This window comes from Mastigoproctus giganteus, chromosome 5 (assembly GCF_048544385.1).
Source record: "Mastigoproctus giganteus isolate SK-2022 chromosome 5, ASM4854438v1, whole genome shotgun sequence".
NCBI classification, from domain to species: domain Eukaryota; kingdom Metazoa; phylum Arthropoda; class Arachnida; order Uropygi; family Thelyphonidae; genus Mastigoproctus; species Mastigoproctus giganteus.
In genome coordinates this window covers 97,247,399-97,271,465 of record NC_143579.1, presented here as the reverse complement: position 1 = coordinate 97,271,465, position 24,067 = coordinate 97,247,399, and the positions used below count along the sequence as shown (strand labels likewise).

General features: G+C 36.0%; 1 protein-coding gene across 1 annotated transcript in view; it reads left to right on the top strand.

Moving 5' to 3' along the window:
* Window positions 1-24,067, top strand: part of LanA (laminin subunit alpha) — a 1,178,005-nt gene that overhangs the window by 302,410 nt on the left and 851,528 nt on the right. Inside the window, exons 12-14 of the mRNA XM_090374120.1 lie at window positions 9,424-9,582; window positions 10,160-10,416; window positions 17,160-17,283. Coding sequence (XP_090230246.1) covers window positions 9,424-9,582; window positions 10,160-10,416; window positions 17,160-17,283 — 540 coding nt within the window. The remainder of the gene's footprint in view (window positions 1-9,423; window positions 9,583-10,159; window positions 10,417-17,159; window positions 17,284-24,067) is intronic.

Genomic DNA, 24,067 nt, shown 5'->3' with positions numbered 1-24,067 from the left:
TTCCCTTCACTAACCTTGTTGCCCTTCTCTGTACTCGTTCCAGCAGCTCTACATCCTTCTTGAAATGAGGCCTCCAGACCTGTATACTCAAGGTGTGGCCTGACCATTGCCTTATACAAGGGAATAATCACCTCCTTATCCCTGCTAGAAAAATTCCCGTATATCATTGATAAGACATCATGAGCTACTCTTGCAGCCCGTCTGCACTGCTCAGAGAACTACATATCTGCCTGCACAATTACCCCCAGGTCCTTTTCAGTCTCTACTACTATCAGTGTAGTACCACAGAGTTGATACGTTGCTCTGGGGTTGCTGTTCCCCATATGTAGTACTTTACATTTGTCAATGTTAAACTTCATTTGCCACCTCTCAGCCCATCTGCTCAACCTTTCCAGATCCTGTTGCAGCAGCATAGCGTCAGTAGTGTCCTTAACAACCCTGCCAACTTTTGTATCGTCTGCAAACTTGGACATTAAGCTTGGTATACCATCATCAATATTATTTTAAATACAGAAAACAATAATGGACCCAACATTGAACCCTGAGGGACTCCACTAATAACATTAGTCCACGATGAGCAGTGTCCATTGATTATCACTCTCTGTCTTCTCCCCCTCAACCACCCCTTTATCCATAGCAGCAATTTGCCTCCAATGCCACACTGCTCCAATTTGTGCAGCAGTCTTCCATGTGCAACAGTATCAAAAGCCTTTCTAAGATCCAAGTATATAATATCAAAGTTATTCTCTGCATCCAGTTTTTTTGTGACTGCATCACAGTATCCAATCAAATTGGTCAGGCAAGACTTCCCCTTAACAAAACCATGCTGTGTCCGAGCTATAACTGAAATTTTGTCTAGATGATCCTGTAGTGCTTCCTTAACCGGTGCCTCCATTAATTTTCCTGGAACAGAAGTTAAACTGACAGGTCTATAATTACTTGTGTCAGCCTTTGATCCTCCTTTGTGAATTGGGGTCACATTTGCACATCTCCAGTCTATAGGTACCTCCCCTGAGTCCAAGGAAGCTCTCATAATTATGGCTAAGGGTTTGCTTACTTTTTAAGTACCCAGATGCTGTGGAATCTTAGTGTTCTTTCAGGAAGTAATAATTACATGTAAAGAAGCATGGAATAAAACACTTTCTAATTGAAAGTAACTGAATATATTGTTTCTATTCATATTTACAAAAAAGTTACCAGAGTGAAACAAAACATTTAGTAAAATTGATGGTTATAATTGGATATCCATTAGTTTATAACCTTCTACATCTAAAGTGGCCTCAATAACTATGGGTGAGATTGAACTTTAACCAGTTTACAAATTTTGATTAATTTGAACAAAAACATTTCAACATTCTTTGAAGTGAGCCTTTGTAAAAATAATTTGATTCTGTTAAGTTGCTTTCTCTTCAATAATGAGATGATCATTAACTTCCAATTTTATGTATGTTGCAAACAAATAAACAATTTATTTATTTTCAACCTGAGACATTTTGAAGAGATGTATAAGTAAACAGTCAATGGTTGGAGAAAATTATGTAATACTTCAGAATTAATGTAGGTAAAAAGTATAAACATTTAGCAACATCCTTAAACTTTAATGAAACTTTGCATATGCAATTGACTACACACACACACACACACACACACACACACACACACACACACACACACACACACACACACACACACACACACACACACACACACACACACACACACACACTCTTAAGATTTGATTACTCACACACTAGCAAGACTTTTGTGGATTTATTGGCTGCTGCTGTAGAACAGCAGCTTGTTCGAGAGGCAACCAGAGGGAGTAATACTCTTGATCTGATTATCAGCAGTGATTATTCATGCATTAAGAATCTGCAGATAAAGGAACAACTAGGTGGAAGTGATCACAGTGTATTGATGTGAGATTTACTTACACGTGTAACTACCATCAGGAGTAAAGGGACCGGTTTTTGCTTTTCTAAAGGTGACTACAGTGATCTCAGACAGTTTTTGAATTCTATACAGTGGAAACAACTGATTTTGTCAACAACAGCAAATTCTATTGGGAAGCATTCAAGGAATTAATCATAGAAGCCACTAGACTTTTCATACTGATTTTAGAAATATTGTTCAAGTTATAGGCCTATATGGATGTCAGATGAACTGATGAGACTTGTGGCAGAGAATAAAAATGCATGGGATGAATATAAATTATCAACTGACACAGAAGCCTATCATAGATATAAGCTTGTCTGTAATCAAGTCACAAAGGAGGTTAGGCAAGTGAAGGCAGATTATAAGACGTCTTTGACACGTATTAGTCCACTTGATATCGATGGTTCAATTGCTGATGTTCCTGCTTAGGTAGTTGACAAACTGAATGAGTATTTTTCATTTACCTTCACACAAGAGGAATTCTCTAGGGAAGTGGAGGACAGAAGTTTATCAAACTCTAACAGAGAGATAAATGATTTTGTAATAACTGAGAAGAAAGTGGAAGAGAATTTAAGTTTAACATAAGAAAGGTATCTGGGGTGGATGGGATCTATCCAATTATATTAAGAGAGGCAGCGAAGGATGTAAACAAACCCTTAGCCATAATTATGAGAGCATTCTTCGATTCGGGGGGGGGCATGAATTGTGGATGTGTGAATGTGTTCTCAATTCGAAAAAGGGTATTGAAAGGTGACACTAGTAATTACAGACCTGTTAGTTTAATTTCTGTTCCAGGGGAAAATAATGAAGTCAAAATAATGTGGTTAAAGAAGTAATGCAGGATCATCTACACAAGACTGCAGTTATAGTTCAGACACAACATGAGCTTGTTAAAGGGAAATCTTGTCTGACAAATTTGATTGCATACTACAATGTGGTCACAAAGGAACTGGATGTAAAAAAAAATAATTTTGATATCATGGACTTGGATTTCAGGAAAGCTTTTGTTATTGTTATATCTAAAAGACTGCTGTAAAAATTGGTGCAGTGTGGCATTAAGGGCAAGTTACTGCTGTGGATACATGGATGATTGAGTGGGAGAAGACAGAGTGGTAATCAGTTAACACTGCTCTTCATGGACTAATGTTATTAGTGGAGTCCCCCAGGATTCGGTGTTAGGCCCATTGTTGTTTTATTTATTTATCAATGATATTGATGGTATGTCAGGCTTAATGTCCAAGTTTGAAGATGATACAAAGGTTGACAAGGTTGTTAATGACAGTATGCTACTGCAACAGGATCTAGAAAAGTTAGGCAGATGGGCTGAAAATTGACATCTGAACTGAAAATTGACATCTGAACCTTTACATTGACAAATCCAAAGTACTGCCTATGGGCAGCAGTAACACCGGAATAATGTACCAACTGTGTGGTACTGCACTCAGGGAAGTGGAGAATGTTAAAGACCTGAGGGCGATTGTGCAGTCATATATGAAGCTCTCTGAATAGAGCAGACAGGCTGTCAGGACAGCTCATGGTGTTTTGTCAATGATATTCCATAATTTTTCTAACAGCGATAAGGAGACGATTATTTCTTCGTATAGGGCAGTGGTCAGACCACGCCTTGAGTTCTACATACAGGTCTGGAGAACTCATTTTAGGAAATATGTAGATCTGCTGGAATGAGTACAGAGAAAGGTAACGAGATTGGTGGGGGGGGCAAAGGGCAGTGCTCTTACCAAGAATGCTTCAGTTCTCTAAATTGCAGCATCTGGAGACTTAGACACCTGTGAGGTGATCTGATTGAGGTGTTTATTGAGGCTTTGAATGGTTTTAGCAAGCTCATTGCTGATAGGATTCTTTCTCTTGTTTAGATTATGCACTTGAGGGGGGGGGGCATAAATTCAAATTGAGGAAAAACAATTGCAGAATATATGTGCGGAAATGTGCCTTTAGGCAGTAAGCAGTTGATTTCTGAAATTCCTTTTGTTATGGAAATTGATAGCTTAAATAAATTCTAGGATGAACTAGACAGGCTTTTGGAGAGAATGGATAGATGAAATGGAAATGTGTTTTTTTTTTTTTTTTTCTTCTCTCTCTCTTTTTTTTTTTTTTTTTGGCTGATTCTTTATAAGCTTACTTTAGCATTAGCAGAGGCATACAATGCAGCATCCACCAAAAAAAAAAAAAAAAAAACCCTTCCAGTTCATCCCTCCATTCGTTCCAAATATTGCATTGAAAATAGTTATAAACTACAGTGATAATCTGGGCCACGTATTAAAATTGCTAATGAGTTATGTATAAACCTTACATTCATCATACGTTTTCAGAAATATTTTTAGAAATTAAAAAAAAAAAAAAAAATGTTATAAACTTGCTTCAGTGCACCCAACAAAATAAAAAATAAGTTAAAACTTATGAACCCTAACCCTACAGATAAAAAAAAAACAAAAAAAAAAAAAAAAAACGAATATTGTCTATGCTGTATACTTTTCCAGGAGGTATGGAATTGTATCTACACTGAAACTTTTGTGTTTTTCTGTATTTCCTTACCCATTAGATTATAATTGCCAGGATGCAGAATTTTGAGCTCATGGGAAATTTACTGTCCTGTTGATTAATTAGCATATTAAATTGTATTTTTCAAATAGTTTAAATAGTATGATCGCTTTCGTTGGCTTATTTTTAAATTTAGTTGGTGACTTTGTGGTACTATTTGTACCGCTATTGTATCGGTGTTTTGCCACGAATATCATAGCACATAACAAGTAGTGCAGTGGAATAGTAGGGTATTAGCATTAGTAGAGGCATATGATGCAAGAAAGCAAGCTTATGCAGCATCAGCCAAAAAAAAACCCAAAAACACTCCCATTTCACCCCTCCATTTGTTCTAAATGCCTGTCCAGCTCAGTCTTAAATTTATTTAGGCTATCAACTTCCACAACAAAAGATGGAACAGACTTCTATCTTTGGATATACTTGGATTTCAGGAATGCTTTTGATACTTGCACATAAGACTGCAGTACAAACTGGAGCAATGTCGCATTAAGGGCAAGGTACTGCTATGGATGAAGGGATGGTTAAGTGGAAGAAGGCTGAGAGTAGTTATCAATGGGCATTGCTCTTCATGGACTAATGTTATTAGTAGAGTTCCCCAGGGTTCATTGCTAGGCCCATTATTGTTTTCAATACTTAATAGTGATATTGATAAAGGCATATATCATGATTAATGTATAAGTTTTCAGATGATACAAAGGTTTGCAGGGTGGTTAACAACAGTCATCATGGTGGGCTACAGCAAGATCTAGGAAAGTTGGGTCGATGGGTTGAGAAATGGCAGTTGAAGTTTAACATTACACATGGTTAGCAGTAACTCCAGAGTCACTTATCAACTCTCTGGTACTACACTCAGAGTAATTGATAATGATAAAGACCTGGGGGGGTAATTGTGTTGTTATACACGAAATTCTCAGAGCAGTGCAGGCATACTGCCATGACATCGCATGGAGATTTGTCACTGATATACAGAAACTTTGCTAGTAGGGATAAGGAAGTGCTTAACCCTTTGTATAAGGCTATGGTTAGTTCACATCTTGTACTCCATACAGGTCTGGAGGCTCCACTTTAGGAAGGATGTAGATCTGCTGGAACCAATTCGGAGAAGGGAACAAAAGGGTGCTTTTGTTCCCTTCAGTTCTGCAATTTGTTTTGTCTCAAGACTAAGCACCTATGGGGAGATCTGATTGAAGTATTTAAAGCTTTGAATGATTGAGTAAGCTGAATGTTAATGGCATTCATTCAGTTGCTGAGACTACACACATGAGTTGGCATAAAGTAAAGTTGAGGAAGGATGGTTGCAGGATAGATGTGCAGAAGTTTACCTTCAGCCAGCATGTGGTTGTTTGTTGGAACAGGCTGCTATCTGTTGTTGTTGGAAGTGAATAGGCTGAATAAATTCAAGAAAGAACTGGACAGATTTTTGGAGGGTATAGATGGGTGAACTGTGTAGGTTTTTTTTTGCTGATGATATATAATCTTGCATCATTTGTGATTACTACTTCAAAAAGACAAAAACAGTTTAGAAATATATTGGAAAAAAATAGTAATATTTTCTCACTTTCAGAAAACAGGTCATTATCTGAGTTTTCCTAACTATGTAACAGACAAAAATAATTCAAAATTTATATTAGAAACGAATGAAACCTTGATCACTAGAACAAATAAGAATACTATAAATGCAGAAGAATCGAATTAAAACATGTTTTCTACAATAAAATCAAAAAATCTCCCTCACTTCACCAGTTTGTAACCACACAACCTGTAACACACTGGTAACTTGATACATATGATTAAAAAACTATGGCTTTTCTTCTCAAAATCTTTTTTTTGTTGTTGTTTTACTAAAAATGTCTCTTATTTTCCTTCTTATGATCTATTAGAGCAACTCAAAAGAAATAAGGCATTATTTCTTTTGTCTTAACTTCATTTTCTGTCTTAAGCCTGTTACATTCTTTTCCCCCACTCTGATATAGCCCACTTTACAGTCATTGTCTTCCTCTCCCATTTGCAACATCAAAATGACATTTTCTATTACTCATAAGGGGGGGTTGAAAAGTTTCTAGCCTCTCATAGAAGGAAAGTTGTGAAAGCCCATTTATTTTTCGACATAATCTCTCCTTAAATCAACACACTTTCTGGCATGATCTACTAGTTTTCATAACTCACTCAAACAAAATTCAGAAGATTTTGATTGAAACCATTTGTTGGCTGCATCCATTACAGCGTTGTCCTTTCAAGTTGTTTTTGGGATTTGGAAATAGAATATAGTCTAATGGAACCAAATCTGATGAGTAGGGTGGATGCTGTAATAATAGGCGCCTCCATAGCCAGGTGGGCTGGAGCAGCAGTGTGTAGCACACGATTCTTGATTAGACCAGGGTTTGAGCCCGTCACCACCAAATACGGAGGATACGGAAAGGTCAGTTAATGACCACCGCATATTCCCGGAGCAATATGGCCTTAGTTGCTAATGCTCCTAAAAACCAAATGACAACAACAGCTGTAATACCTTGAACCCACGGTCATATGTTGCTATGAGTCACAAACACTGTGCGTATCAGTGTATTGACTTGATGCAAAGTTGCTCCTTTGGCTTACTCGCACCTCTTGAGCTTCAATTCCTTGTTCAAGTATCTCAGTAAGTTAGAATAATACCTCAGCATTGGTAGTAGCACTTTGTTCTAGGAAATCAATGACAATCACTCCTTCTGCATACCAGAAGACGGATGGCATGATTTCTCAGCTGACTTCGGCGCTCAAAACTTTTTAGGAGTGAGAGGGAAGAAGGATGCTTCCACTGTTTCAATTGTTCTTTAGTTTCAGGTTTGAAATGGGTGCACCCATGTTTCATCCATATTGACATACTACCCCCAGAACTGAGTTTCATCAGCTTCAAAATGCTGTGAAATCTCTTGACAACACCTCACACTTTACCACTTTCGCTTTGTATTCAGTGCTTTTGGGACCCACCTTGAAGAACCTCAATTCCAAAAACATTCACCACTATATTGTGACCTCGCTTGTGGGAGATGTTGATTGTTGTCTCGGTGTGCTTCCAAAAACATTCACCACTATATTGTGACCTCGCTTGTGGGAGATGTTGATTGTTGTCTCGGTGCGCTTCCTGTTATTCAGTGGCTTTGCATGAACAGGTCATGAATGGTATCTTTATTTGTAGGTGTCAAAACGGTAACAGACTTCACGCTACAGGGTACAACTTCAAAGTTTTCAATAACTGCATGCATTTGATTCTCTTAACAGTTACCATTTTCATTCACCTCTCACACTTCAGTGCCCTCTGTAAAGGAGAAGAATATAGTTACTAACTGGAAATTATACTTTTATAGGAACTACAAAAAGAATCAAAGCACAGAATATTGAGATCTTCATTTGTAGTTTATTGTTTGTTATTTGTTTGTTATTTGGTTTTTTTAGGAGCATTAGCAACTAAGGCCATATTGCTCCAGGATATGCGGTGGTCATTCCCTGACCTTTCGCATCCTCCGTATTTGGTGGTGACGGGCTCGAACCCCGGTCTAATCAAGAAACGTGTGCTACGCACTGCTGCTCCTTCCCACCTGGCTACGGAGGTGCCTAGTTTATTGCTCTCTGAAGAAAATGTTTGAAGAGCTCGATGTATGTTTTTAGAGCTGGTTCTGCATAAGTTTTTTTTCGTGAACAGTTCCTTTGTCATCTGGGAATTATTTTTAAAAGGGTAGTGTTCTGTAGTATGGATTTTTAATCAGGTGTTTCTAGCAAATACTTTATATGGTTTTTAATCTCAAATATGCATTTTTATTTCAGTTTGCATATGTTTTACATTTCTTTGCTTTTATTATATTCTATTTCAGTTTTGGTTTGCATTTGCATAGGAAGCTGATTTTTGTGTTGTGTGTATATGTAAGGGATGGTTCTAGGCTCATTATTATGGTTTGCTTTCTAATTTTTCTCATTATTTTAAGGAATGGGTTCATTTTCTTTTATGGTTGGGGGGCTTTCTTTTGCAATTGAACTTCACAAGGTAGTTATATCAAAGTAAATAATTTAGTGGCTTGAGCTTTTTTATCCCCATAATAGTTTCTGTTCAGATCTCACAAATATATGAAGCTCATATTTTGGTCCCTTAGTTGAGTGAAGTGTACTGGACAGTACATTAATTATTTCCTAATAAGGTAAAATTTTTTGTTGCTGTTTTCAGATTTAATTCTTCATATTTGAGATTAATACAATTTTGTTCAAGTACAATTTAGTATCGCAATGGTTTTTTGCTTTAAAAACTAACTATTATTTATTAATTATCAACTGATTATTTTTAAGATTGTTTTCTGCTTCTTATTAAAAATTTTTACATTCAGTATAAGCATCTTAAGTGAGACAAACATTACAACACTCAAAATTCACTTGGAAAATTGTGAAAATCTTAAAATTTAAAAAATTAAAATCTAATTAAAATAAATTGATTAGAATAAATTTTAATTTGAAATTAAAATAAATTGATTAGAATAAATTTTAATTTGAAATTAAAATTTGATAACTTTATTTTAATTCGTGATTTCTCTTTTCCTTTTCATTTATTCATTAGTTGAAGGGTAATAGAAATTTCTGAGTATCCATTAAATTTCACAATCTTAAGCCCAAACCTTAGGCAGAGTTTTTAGTGATCTAGAATATTCCGTTATCCCTTTTACCCAAAGTTTAATTATTTTTTGTAGTTTTGCTATTAAATTTACCAGAAGTGGTCATACTAGGAGATATGATTACTTTTTTTTTTTTGCCAGGAACTGATAAAAAGTGGTTGCATTAAACAGTTGGTCACTAACAGAAAGGGTAATTTTCACAGGTTTTATCATATGTCTTTACGTATAAAAATTTTCATATGTGCAGATATTCATTTTATTGTTTTAATGACTGGATATTTCTCCCATCTAGACTGTAACTGTTTCATGCCAGGAACTGTTGGAGGTATAGGAGTTTGTGATGGTGTGTCTGGTCAGTGCATGTGTAAACCTAACGTTGCTTCTCGAACTTGCCAGGAATGCAAAGATGGCACTTATTTTCTTGAGGAAGATAACTTATTTGGATGTGTAGGTAAGAAAAATATTAATATATAAGTATGAGAAGATGAATTTTAGATTATTTTATTAAAAAACTTTGAAATTTATTATGAAGGCTTTTTTTTTTTTTTTTTACCAGTCATGGTTAAGTTACTCAATTTTGAGCAAGGAACACATAATTTATTTTTGGATTAACCTCCTTTTTGCTACTTCAAGCTTGGCACCTTACCATGTGCCAAGCTTGAAGTAGCACAAGCACAAGTTCATTACAGAAATTTTCTCTGTTATTATTACAGAATTTGTACTCTTCTAATATTCATTATTGATGAAAACTTGTTGCATTCTTTAGGCCAAAATAATAGCTTAATAGAAAATGCTGCAGTTCAGTATATTCAGTATTCAGTTCCTGTATATCCAGTATGCAGTTCCTAATATCCTGGTATTCACTCCCATATAAAATTAAAAGCATGTTCAACCAGTTGAGCTTTGCTTAACTGACTGAAATTCTTTTTGCTTATTATCAGATTTAGTATGTGGTAAATTTAATAACCCTTTTCAACATACAAACTAATATATGTTAAAGGATTAAACATTCTTGTTGATTATTATAGACTGTGGTTGTGACATTGGAGGATCTGTAAACAGAATATGTGACAAGCAGTCTGGTCAGTGTGCCTGTAGACCCCGAATAAATGGTCGTCGCTGTGATAAACCTCTTCAGACTCACTATTTTCCTACTTTATACCAACATCAGTTTGAAATAGAAGATGGACGGACTCCATCTAGCACACAAGTTCGGTTTGGATATGATGAAGATGTTTTTCCTGGATTTTCCTGGAAAGGATATGCAGTGTTTTCTGATATTCAGGTATTTTCAAGTATTTGCTTTGAGTTAGTGAAAGTTTTATTTTTGCAGTAGTTCACTTTGATACCTAAACAGAAATACAGTTAATTCTTTTTGATACTTGGAATTGATTATTCACAAAGTAATTTTCAGTTCATGCTTGGCTTCTTGTGTGTCAGTCATTTGATCGTTCACAGTTGACTTTGAATAAAGTAGAACAAAAGGTCAGCTTGCCCTTCCACCTCACCTTCCACACTAAAGATGGCCACCATAGTTGAGCGGTCAGGCACGTGGGTGTTTAAGTACATATGCTTTGAGTGACCGGGGTTGAAGCTCATGATCTGCTAAATACAAGGTATTGTTTCTTATATTCTCTCTTTCATGTGAACTCCTCTGACCATGTGGCCATCCTGTAGTATAAACAGAAAATTTATTTATTTATTAATGGGTTGTTCTTGTCCTTTGGTCAGTGTGTAGAGCTAGAGGTGTTGGGCTTGAATCTGTATGCTGTCATGGAAAATGCACAGCCTATTGTGCATCTTGGCTGACCTTAATTCAATATGTATGTGATCAGAATATGTAAACTCTTCTGACCATCTGAAGAATAAATGGAAATTTATTTATTTAAGAATTAGTATCTTATTACATTCGTATTTACCCTTGACTGAAATTGTGGAAAAATACGTGCGTGGGGCTTGGGATGTTTATTTATAGTTATTTTTTGACGTATATTATATTAGATTATTTTAACTTTATTTTTGTGGAAATTTGGTATTGTACATGAATTATTAATAATATGTTATTTCATTCATATTTCTGTTAATTTTGCATCATTTCTGGCACTGTGCCAAAGTTTTACAGTTGGTTTCATTATGGCTATCATAGCTTAAAATAAAGTAAATATATAAATTGCCATTTATATTTGGCACAGCCAGTTTGGTAAGAGGAGTCTTCACCTTCTCTATACCTATACGAGTAAAGAGAAGGGCAACAAGAGTAGTGAATAGAACAAAGGGTCGTTCTTATGAAGAAAGGCTTAAGTTTTGCAAATTACAGTGTCTGGCGACTAGGCACTGGCGAGGCGATCTGATAGAGGTGTATAAAGGCTTGAATGGTTTGAGCATGCTGAATGCCGATGGAATTCTTCCTCTTACTCAGAATAATCACCTGAGACAGCATAAATTCAAATTGAGGAAAGACAGATGTAGGATAGATGTGGGGAAATTTGCCTTTAGCCAGTGGGTAGTTGGTTGGTGGAACAGACTTCCATCCCTTGTTGTGGAAGTTGATAGCCTAAATAAATTTAAGGCTCAGCTGGACAGGTATTTCTAACGAACGGAGGGGTGAAATGGGAGTAGTTTTTTTTTTTTTTTTTTTTTTTTGAGTGATGCTGCATAAGCTTGCTTTCTTGCATCATATGCCTCTACTAATGCTAATACCTGTGCAGTTGCAGTCTTTATACCAGCACAACAGTTATAACCTTTGGCCTTGCATTTTTTATGGCAGTGTAAGGACTTGATCTCACATTATGGGTACTTGTGTTGTCATATCTGTTGACAGGATCTGGAAAGGTCAAGCAGATGGGCTGAGAGGTGGCAAATGAAGTTTAACATTGACAAATGTAAAGTACTACATATGGGAAACAGCAACCCCAGAGCAATGTATCAACTCTGGTACTACACTGACAGTGGTAGAGAACGAAAGGGACCTGGGAGTGGTTGTGCAGGCAGATATGAAGTTGTCTGAGCAGTGCAGACGGGCTGCAGGAGTAGCTCATGGTGTATTGTCAATGATATATAGGAATTTTTCTAGCAGGGATAAGGAGGTGATTATTCCTTTGTATAAGGCAATGGTCAGGCCACACCTAGAGTACTGTATACAGGTCTGGAGGCCTCATTTCAAGAAGGATGTAGAGCTGCTGGAACGAGTACAGAGATGGGCAACAAGATTAATGAATGGAACAAAGGGGTGCTCTTACGAAGAAAGGCTTAAGTTTTGCAAATTACAGTGTCTGGAGACTAGGCACCAGCGAGGTGATCTGATAGAGATGTATAAAGCCTTGAATGGTTTGAGCATGCTCAATGCTGATGGGATTCTTCCTCTTGCTCAGAATAATCACCTGAGAGGGCATAAATTCAAATTGAGGATAGACGTGCAGAAATTTGCCTTTAGCCAGCGGGTGGTTGGTTGGTTGGTGGAACTGACTTCCATCCCTTGTCGTGGAAGTTGATAGCCTAAATAAGTTTAAGGCTCAGCTGGACAGGTATTTCAAACGAACAGAGGGGTGAAGTGGAAGTGGGTTTTTTTTTTCCCCCCTTTGGCTGATGCTGCATAAGCTTGCTTTCTTGCATCAAATGCCTCTACTAATGCTAATATGTTACCCCAGGACAAATATGCAGCCATCCTGAAAAAAAAATATGTTATCATTGATTTGTAATGAACATAGTTTAACTGCTTTCTTTGTTTAGTAATATTACTGTAGTTTTAGTCTTATATAAATCCATGCCATCAGAAAAAAGCTTTAAGCTACATAAAATTTATATAACTAATGTACCTTTAGTGCATATCATTATACAACATCTCATATTATGAATCCCTTCACAACATAAGATGTTATTCTTATAATGATGTTACTGAAAAGTGTTTTATTGTAGCAGATAAATGAGTACAACATTAACAGTAGGCATGCATTCTTTTTGGCAGTGTATACCTCAGGTTGTTGTAATTTATACCCTTTGGAGAAGTAGAACTACCTCAGGAAGAGGTGCATACTGCTATTTATTCTCAGTTCAGATAAATTATTATTATTAGTAGTAGCGGCAAATGATGTGAGGAAGCAAGCATGCTTATACAGCATTAGCCAAAACAAGGAAAAAAAAACAAAAAATACAACCATCAACAGAAACACTACCATCTCATCTGTCCATCCGATCTAATTAATATGTTTAATTCCTTAAATATTTTCAAACTATCCACTTCCATGACACCAGATGGTAGTCTGTTCTGACAATAATTTGCTTTCTAGCTGAAAGCAAATTTTCACACATCTATCCTGCAGCTGTCCTTTTTCACTTTAAGTTAATGTTCCCCTTGTGTTGTACATTGTCTGAAGAAGATTTAGAACATCATGATCATTACACTCAGGCAGTGGAAAATGAAAAAGACCTGTGGTTATTGTGCAGTCAGATATGAAGTTATATGAGCAATGTAGACAGGCTGTGAGAGCCACTAATACAGTTTTTTCTATGATATACAGGAACTTTGCTAGCAGGGACAAAGGAGTGATTATCCTGTTATATAATGCAGGGGTTAGGCTGCGTCTTGAGTATTGCGTAAAGGTTTAGAGGATGGAGATCAACATTCTTCCTTGTTTTAGAAAGGATGTAGATCTGCTAGATTCGCAAAGGGAATGAAAAGTTGGTCTTAAAAAGAGAGATTTAATTTCTGCAAATTGAAGCATTTTGGGATTAGGCACCTGTGAGGTGATCTGATTGAGGTTCTTAAGGCTTTGAATGGATTGACCAAGCTTAATGCTGATGGAATTCTTCCTCTTGCTCCGACTATACACATGAACAGCATAAATTCAAATTGAAGATGGATAGGTGCAGGCAGTGGCAGACTGGTCAGGGTGTCAGCTTGCCCAATGGCAAGTGGGCCCTCTTAAACATTAGACAATATGTTAAAAATGTTAATGACCTTTTAGTAGTAAGTGGGTAGGCAGTTTCAATGAATTCAAGGGAGAACTAGACAAATTACTGGAACAGTTGACAAGTGATGTGTGAGGGTTTTCTTTCTTTTTTGGCTGATGCTTTTTAAGCTTGCTTCTTTGCATCATATGCCACTAATAATAATAATAATAATAATAATAACTAGGGGGCTCTGCCTGCCAATCCCCGTGCACACTTTTCTACTTAATATGTAGAGGTGTAACAGAGTAAGTCAAATCTTTTCTTCGTAAAAGACCCACCTGTCAAAACACACTGATCAATATCTAATCAGGAAATGACTTAAGGTGGTAGAAAATTAATAAAACTGGAAAGTAATTGTGCAGTCAGTTATGAAGTTTTCTGAGCAATGCAGACAGGCTTCAAGAGCAGGTCATGGGGTTCAATGATATACAAGAATTTTGCAAGTAGGAAAAAGAATGTTCTTATCCCTTTTATATAAAGCAATAGTCAAGGCCACCACACGTTGAGTAATGCATATAGGTCTGGAGCTTCATTTTAGGAAGGATGTAGAGTTGCTTGAGTACAGAGAAGGGCAACAAGATTGGTGGGGGGAAATTAAGGTGTGGTCTTACCAAGAAATGCTTAAGTTCTGCAAATTGCAGCGTCTGGAGACCAGACGCTGCAATTTGCAGCCAAAATGCTGGCATCTGGGAGGTGATCCGATTGAGGTGTATATGGTCTTGATTGGGTTGAATTGAGGTGTATAAGGCCTTGAATTTTTTTTTTTTTTTTGGCTGATGCTACATAAGGTTGCTTTCTTGCAGTGACAACTCGTGACTGATGTTTGAGGCTGCTGCTTCCTAAACTTACATTAAATTTCCTTGATTATAAGACATGTAGACATAGATAGTAATAATAATAAGCAAGTTAAAAATACAAAAAACATTAACTGGACACTTAACATTAACAGACCTGAGTAATCTTGAAATTTTATTTAAAAACAAACAAACTTTTAGATGTGACAGTTTGTTTCCGCAGTTTGTTTTGTCACCACTAAAAGATGCATATTGCCAACCCACTCACCAGTCATTGACTCAACCACTGGAAGCAAAATGTGGAAATGTCTAGCACACAGTTCCATCTATGGTTAAACTTCAAAGTTGAAAACAATTTCGTGTTTTTATTATTATTATTATTATTAGCATGTGGTGCAAGGAAGCCTGGGGCTTATGCTGCACCAGCCAAAAAAAAAAAAAAAAAAAAAATTCTGAATTACCCTGAGAGAGAGAGAGAGAGAGAGAGAGAGAGAGAGAGAGAGAGAACAAACAAGAATCAGAATTAGAAGGGAATCACCAAGAAAGAGAAGGATGATGATATCCAGCTCAGGACCCTGAGTGTGCCAATAATCATTATTGAAATGATTATTGAAAATGGTTGTTTTCCCATGAACCAAAGGCCTTAGGCTATGTTTGGGCCTGTATGGCCTGGGCTCTGTTTAATACTTGTATTAAATAAAGGAATTATTTTTTTAATTTATTTCACTTCATTTTATTTATTTATTTATTTATTTTAATTATTGGAAATAGATGATGAGTATAGTATATAGAGTATAGTCTTCACGGAATTTCTTATAACTCTGTTGACTGTATATTTAGATTTAAAAAGCTGGGGGTTCTGCAATTCCCTAGTGCCTACCAATGAGCCACCCCTGCTTTCTTGCATCACATGCCTCTGCTGCTGCTGCTGCTGCTGCTGCTGCTGCTACTACTATTGCTACTATTTGCCATCATTTTTTTGTCAATAACATTTTAAATTTCTTTATTGATATATGAAACGATAGTTGTAACAATGATTAAACTCTCTATATCATGAAATTAGATTAAACAACTGAAAATTTCTATAAATGTCAGTTTTATCTCTTTTTTTTTTTTTTGTTTTTTGTTTTGTATATCTGCAGGAATATTTCCTTGGTCATGGGATTATAATAATCTGCTTTCAAAATAGTACTTTAATTAAAAAGTTTGCATGCTTGATTTGGAGTGGGGGGGGCTAAGATTAGAAATTTGCATTTCTTTCATTCCCCCCCCCCCCTTTTTTTTAATTATTATCACTGTATTTTACAAGACCTGCTGTATTAAAATTCTCTCTCTTTCTATTAATCTATCCATCTTTCTGCTTCAATAACCTTACTTCCAGAAGTTTTCATTGTATATTTTTTATATAATTTTTATATTTGAATATGGAACAAGAAAGTCTGTAAAAATTTCGATTATCAAGGATGCATATGATTCTAATAATATTTTTGTCTAGTCTTCTAGACAAATCTCAGATGTTTTCTATAGATGTGCTATCATAAAATGTTATCAGCTGGAGTTCTTTCTCAATCAGCTTATCTGAAAGCAAAGGAAAGGCAAGCAAAGGAAAGGCAATAATGTAAAGCATACTTTTTAGTGTATGTTCCAATTTTATATATTACAGGCTAGTTTCAGTTCTATGTTATTATTATTATTATTATTATTATTATTATTATTATTTATAACATTCTCTGGAATTTCAGTTATAGTCCTAATATACAGGTAAGGCACAGCCTCATTTTGTATGTAGCAATAAGCAGACTAAAACCAGCATTGAAAAGAGAGAAAGAGATCCTTTCTAGCACCAGCAACCAATATCTAATTAGAAGCCTGATGATGGGATTCAGCAGAACCTTGAAAGTAACCTGTAATAAGGTTATTTTCAAGGTTACATCTTTAAACAAATTTTAATGTGGTATGACTTTTATTTCCTTTAACTTTTGTGACACAGTTTATTGACTCTACACACTCCTAAGTTAAAATTAAAATATAATTAGGCCTTTTTTGTAATTCTCTACTTATCTAACTTTGGGTATAGTTTTTAAACTTGGCAACTTTTATGGTAAAAATGACATGAATGACATGAATGTCTTATAAAGATGAGTATTATCCAACCTCCATCTCCCTTCACATAGTATTTTTTGGTTGCATTGCAGTTCATGTACATTTTCTACATTGTTAAAAGTGTATTATTTCCATGCTATTAAATTGAGTGTTATCTAAATTCTTTTTCTTTCATTTTCAGAAAGAGGTCTTACTTGATATATATGTTGAAAAACCTAGTTTATATCAAGTTATATTTCACTTTCTTAACTTCGGTGGTGATAATGTTTTTGGAACCATTACCTTCAACCCTGAAACCTTTGGAGGTAATAAAGTATTTTAAAAATCTTTTCTTTGTATTAAAATATTAATTTAGTTAATAAATTCCTTGATCATTTATATTTTATTATTAATAGATTGTTTTTAACTTTATATTCAATATAAAGTTATCATCCCTGACCCTTTATATACAATATAAAGGGTCATCAAAAAAGAAATCCTTGATTTTCCTTTTAATTTTCTTCAAAAATATTTGATCGATTGCTGTGATCATGTCAGCTAACTCACTAAGTTTTATTTGACATCTCAACAATGACCTTGGCTGTGCCGTGAGGGGCACCTCCATAGCCAGGTGGGCAGGAGCAGCAGTGCGTAGCACCCGCTTCTTGATTAGACCGGGGTTCGAGCCTGTGACCACCAAATATTGAGGATGCGGAAAGGTCAGGGAATGACCACCGTATATCCCCGGAGCCTTAGTTGGTAATGCTCCTAAAAAACCAAATAACAATAACAGCTGTGCCGTGAATGTGTGCAGATTGACTCCTATGTGCACCGTCTCAGTCAGTGTCAGTAAGCTGGTCACAGTGCAACAGAAAGCACAGTGTGTGTGTGTGTGTGTTGTGGTACTGATGTCGGTATTGACGTCACCACCACCCACTAATCTTATTGTTCTTTTCTACCCTTTCCAACAGATCTGTGGCCTTCCTAAAATGAAGTGCCCAAAGCTGTATATAGTATTTGAGATGTGGTTGAGTCATTGCTTTATGCAAGGGGATAATCACTTCCTTTTCCCTGCTGGTAGAGTTCCTATATATCACTCACAGAACTTGATGAACTGTTTTAGCAGCCTGTCTGCATTGTTCAGAGAACTTCATGTCAGCTTGTGCAGTTACTCCAAGGTGTTTTGCTTATCAGTTACCTTGAGTTTGGTGCTGCTCAGATAGTATGTTATTCTGAGATTACTGCTATGGAAATTCCATACCACACATTATCAATATTAATTCTCAGTTGCTATTTTTCAGCCCATATGCTTAATTTGTCCATGTCATCTTGTAGTTCCATACCCTGATTAATGTCATTTAGCAGCATCCTGTATACCTTTGTATTGTCATCAAATTTAGATATTAAACTTGGAATAATTGCAACAGTATCTTTAGTAAGTATGAAAACAATAAGGGACCAATTTCAAACTCATTATTAGTTCACTTCAAACATTGGTTCATGGAGGGCAGTTATTCGTAACTGCTCTTTGTCTCCTGCTATTTAACCATTCCTTTATCCATTGTAGAAACTTGCCTCTAATGTTACATTTCTCCAGTTAATACAACAATAGCTGATGTCTTTCCTCGTGAATTGCCACAGAAAAGTATCAAAGGCTTTGCTGAAAATTTTATTTGTAAGTACTGTCGATAGAGAGGTTAACACTCTGTTCCATGTAAAAAAGATATTAAATTGTGTAACAGCTTGGAGAGAAAAACTTAAATGAGTAGCAACTTGGAGAGAAGAACTAAATTGTGTAACAGCTTTTGAAAGTTACACTAACAATTTAGTGTAACTTTCAAAAAGTTACACTAAATTGTGTAACTTTTTGAAAAACTTAAGTTTTTCAAAAAGTTCTTCTCTCCAAGTTGCTACTCATTTAAGTTTTTGGTTTTTGAAAAACTTAAGTTTTTCAAAAACCAGAAAGTATACGCTATTCACCTAAAAATATCCAGGGGTATACGGGATATATCCATGTATACCCGACATTACAGCCCTGCTCTTAGGTCTCCAGGAATGCACCCAGTGCAGCGATGCCATCACTGTCAGTGGTAAAATGGATGCCAGCCAGGTATTTTTTAAAATTAGGAAAGAGGTGCTGGTCCAGTGATGCTAGATCTGATGAATATGAAGGTTGGTCCAAGTTTTCAAAGCTGCAGTCATGCAGTGTGGCTATGGCAATAATAGACTTGTGAGTAGGCACATTGTCCTGGTTTAAAAGCACTCCTTTGCAGAGTTTTCCTTGGTATTTGTCTGATGTTTTCATGAAAATGCCTCCCAAGGTCTGTATGGACAGTCACCGGAACATTTCTGTTCCTGTGATTGTCTGCCTTTCTGAAGGTAATCCAATAGCAACACTCTGTCAGCATCATAAAAAACCATTTCTGTCACCTTGCCAGCAGAAAGAATTGGCTTGATTTTCTTTGGAGGGCTGAAGAGCTGTGTTTCCTTTATTTGGGCTGCTCATTTGTCTCTGGCAGAAAGTGATGGACCCACATATCATCCATGGTCACAAATCATGGAAGGAAATTTTCTGGATCTGCTTGAGAACAATGCAGTGGTTCACTTGACATTACAATTCATCTGCATTTTTGATCTGCTGTCAACAACTTTGGGATTTCTGACACCTTTTTCCTAGTTTTTTTTTTTTTTTTTTTGATTTTGATTTGGTAGTTTTTGGCGCATTGGCTTCTGTGGCCATATTGCACCTCCCAAGGTTTTTGCAGTACTTTGATCCAAGCCCGAGGCGGGAATCGAACCCGCGACCTTTGGGTTGCCGGGCAGGTACTTTACCCACTCGGCTAGCCCGGTCGGCCTTTTCCTAGTGAGAACTCCTATTAGTTCACACATTCAGATGAAATAACCAAAATACTGGCAATATTCGGAACTGTCACTCGTCGATCACTCGATGCCAGATCATGTGCTCTATCAACAGCTTCTGGGGTGGGGGATGTTGTAGATCTTCTTGTAATTTTTATAGTTATTTTTTTCTGTCTTGTTATTTTTCTAGATATAGATAAATTGATAGTTGTTATCTTCCATGATCTCTGCCATTTCTTAACCATGGAATAGGAAGGGGGCATGCCCTGCCAATGTTGTAACCATATCCTCATGAACTGCCTTTGGTATTAGTCTATTTTTTTCCTAAATATTGGATGACACTGCACAGTGATTGATTTTGTCTATTTTTCCTCATTCACACAACTTTTTTGATTTCAAGACCTGTAATTTAAAAAAAAAAAAAAAAAAAAAGTTTTGAAACTGCCTGAAATCTGATGGGTTTCTGTTTGAAGTATTATACTTTGAGTACAGAAATTTTATCACTTTTCCACTAGCGTTTCATGCTCAGGCCACAAACTTTTCACCCACCCCCATATTACATTTACACTTACAATTATGATTAATCACTGTGCATAGTTTTAGATGTTTTTTTTAACTAATAGCTCTTTTTAACTCAGTTATTTACTCTGATTTCAGAAATGTAAATGTTGTTTATTTTTTTCTCTCATGTAGTGTTTTTTCCCAAATCACTTGAGAACCCCATGCAGCAGTGTTTATCAGTGCTAACTCACTTTATTTTTGCGGTTATGTCAAATTTATGCTGAAAAGTGAGTAAAATGTCTTTCCACAAGAGTTTGAACAATCCAAACTTATTTTGTTATATCTGTTGAAATTAAGTCCTCAAGCCAAGACAAGGTATTAGAGAATTTGTAAAAAAACGTATTGTGCTTATTTTGGAGTGAAACTCAGTGACCAAGATAAACAATGGGATCCACATGAAGTTTGCCGAACCTGTATTGTGGAATTGAGATTGTGGAAAAATGCTAAAAATAAAGCTTTACCATTTGTAATTCCATGATTAGGCAGGAGCCTACAAACCACTGTGATGACTGTAACTTTTCCTTATTTAATGTTATTTTATTTAGATACGATGCAAAGAGTAAGAAGGGTATTGTGTATCTTAATATTCCATCTGCCATTAGACCATTCCTACCTGGAAATAATCTGCCGATTCCATTCTCTCCATTTATATTGGAAAATGAAACAGCAGAGAGTACTGAAAACGAAGTTTCTGAAGATGAAATTGAAGTCGGCAATGCCTGGAAACATTGAGTTTAGCAATCAACTGTTTTCACGAAAAGAACTTGGTGATCTGGTAAAAGACTTAAAATTTCCAAAGGAATCTGCAGAACTCCTTGGTTCTAGACTTCAATCAAAGAGTCTGGCACATGGGACATTTTTCTCATGGTACAGACATATAGAACAAGAATTAGTCCCCTGATTTCTTTAGTTTTTTGCAGTAATTTAATTATGATTTACTATTTATGAATTAGTTACAATCCTACACAGTGGGAGACTTTTTCAAAGAGGAGTGTGAAAGGTGTGTTGCTTCACAGTGGAAATAAATATGGGTCAATTTTAGTAGCACACTCTGTGCATTTGAAAGAAACATGAGAAGTTGTTGAAAAATATTAAGTATGAAGAACATGATTGGTTGGTCTGTGCTGACTCACAAAAATGCCTTTTTTTTGTGTGAGTGGGACAGTCAGGCAAGCACTGGGATGTCACTGTCTGGCCAAAGAGAGACAGTTTGTTGCCTGGATCAAAGATTATAGTTCATAAACCACTGATAGACCCCAAAACTGCCCTCCTTCTACCCTCGCATATCAAACTGGGTATGATGAAACAGTCTGTGAAAGCTTTATTCAGGAAGGTTCCTGCTTCAACTACCTTTGTACTAAATTCCCATCATCACCCAAGAGAAACTAAAAGAAGGTATTTTTATTGGACCTCAAATTTGCAAACACTGATGAATGGCTGAGATTTTGAGGGGAGTATGAATAAAAGAGAAAAACCTGCATGGATTAGCTTCAAGTCTGTTGTAGAGGACTTCATAGGGAACAACAAAGCAGACTACAAGAATATAGTTGAAAATATGTTGGCAAATTTCAAGAAGCTGGGCTGCAAGTTAAGATAATGTTAAGGTTTATTTTTTATGCTCCCACTTCAATTTTTCCCAGAAAATCTAGGAAGTTTTGGTGAAGAACAGGATGAGAGTGGTTTCACCAGGACATTAAAGATATGGAAATGAGGTACCAGGGGAGGAGGAATGTCAACATGAGGACTGACTATTGCTAGATACTGAAGAGGTACTGTAAAGTAGAAGGATCTGCAAGAAAATTTGACCCATCGTAGATCAGTTTTAAAATGAGAGTTGAGTGTTTAGTGGACTTTTTACCACACTGCCCTTTTTAATAGTATTTCCAACATATATTTAAGTCTGATAAAAGTCTTTTTTTTTTTTTTTTCTCTAAGTCATTTTCATGTTGTTGTTGTTTGGTTTTTAAGAGCATTAGCAACTAAGGCCATATTGCTCCGGGGATATGCGGTGGTCATTTCCCTGACCTTTCCGCATCCTCCGTATTTGGTGGTTCACGGGCTCGAACCCGGGTCTAATCAAGAAGCATGTGCTATGCACTGCTGCTCCTGCCCACCTGGCTACGGAGGCGCCTGTCATTTTCATCTTTCTTACACTGTTACCACTATGTTGATATAAAATAAAAAACGAAACACTTCTTTAAAAACATCATAACTATTACACATATGTTGCTATATAGATTTTTTTAAATTTATGTGTACAGTGATTATTTGACCTCCTGACCACTGCAGTTCATAAAATTCATCTCTTTTTAAAATTCATAGGGAACAACAAAGCAGACTACAAGAATATAGTTGAAAATATGTTGGCAAATTTCAAGAAGCTGGGCTGCAAGTTAAGATAGTGTTAAGGTTTATTTTTTATGCTCCCACTTCAATTTTTCCCAGAAAATCTAGGAAGTTTTGGTGAAGAACAGGATGAGAGTGGTTTCACCAGGACATTAAAGATATGGAAATGAGGTACCAGGGGAGGAGGAATGTCAACATGAGGACTGACTATTGCTAGATACTGAAGAGGTACTGTAAAGTAGAAGGATCTGCAAGAAAATTTGACCCATCGTAGATCAGTTTTAAAATGAGAGTTGAGTGTTTAGTGGACTTTTTACCACACTGCCCTTTTTAATAGTATTTCCAACATATATTTAAGTCTGATAAAAGTCTTTTTTTTTTTTTTTTTTTTCTCTAAGTCATTTTCATCTTTCTTACACTGTTACCACTATGTTGATATAAAATAAAAAACGAAACACTTCTTTAAAAACATCATAACTATTACACATATGTTGCTATATAGATTTTTTTTAATTTATGTGTACAGTGATTATTTGACCTCCTGACCACTGCAGTTCATAAAATTCATCTCTTTTTAAAATTCTGCCCTACTTTATCTCACCAGTCACAAATGCAAGAAAGTCGAGTTAATTTAATTTCGCACTTTGGACACAAGTTTGTATACTCTTCAGGGCTGTTGTTTCTCATATGATGAAAATATATCCTGTCTTAACTATAGTATGGCTATAGTTGAGAACAACTTTAGCATGTTAAGAGATAGCCTTCTCTGACCAATCTGATTGTATACTATGATGCAATAACAAAGGAACTGGATGCAAAAAATAGTTTTTACATCATATACTTAAATTTCAGTAAAGCTCAGTCTGATATGAGAGGTTATTGTATAAGTTGGAATGTGTAGAAATTACTGATAAATCCTTAGGTGAATCACAAGCAGCTGCAGGATAAGAAGCAGAGGGTTGTGATTTACTGTTACTTTTCACATTGTACTAATTTGAGAAGTGGGTTCCCTAAGGGTCTGCACTGGGACCACTGCTGCTTTTGGTTTTCTTTAATGAAATTGATATTGATAAAGGGATACACAGCATGCTGTAAAAATTTGCTAAGATGTCAAAAGTGTTAGAGTAGTTAATGATCCGCACACCTGAATACCCTGAAGTAGGAGGTTCTCAAATTTTCTGTTCTCTTATCACTTAAAAAAAAAAAAATTGGATGTTTCAACTATCGTATTCAATTATTGTACCACACAGTAATAAATCATAAATCTGTCCAAGTTTTTCTGTATTTGTGAATTTAAATTTTTTTTATTATAGTTTTGCATACTATTTGACACAATTAGATGTA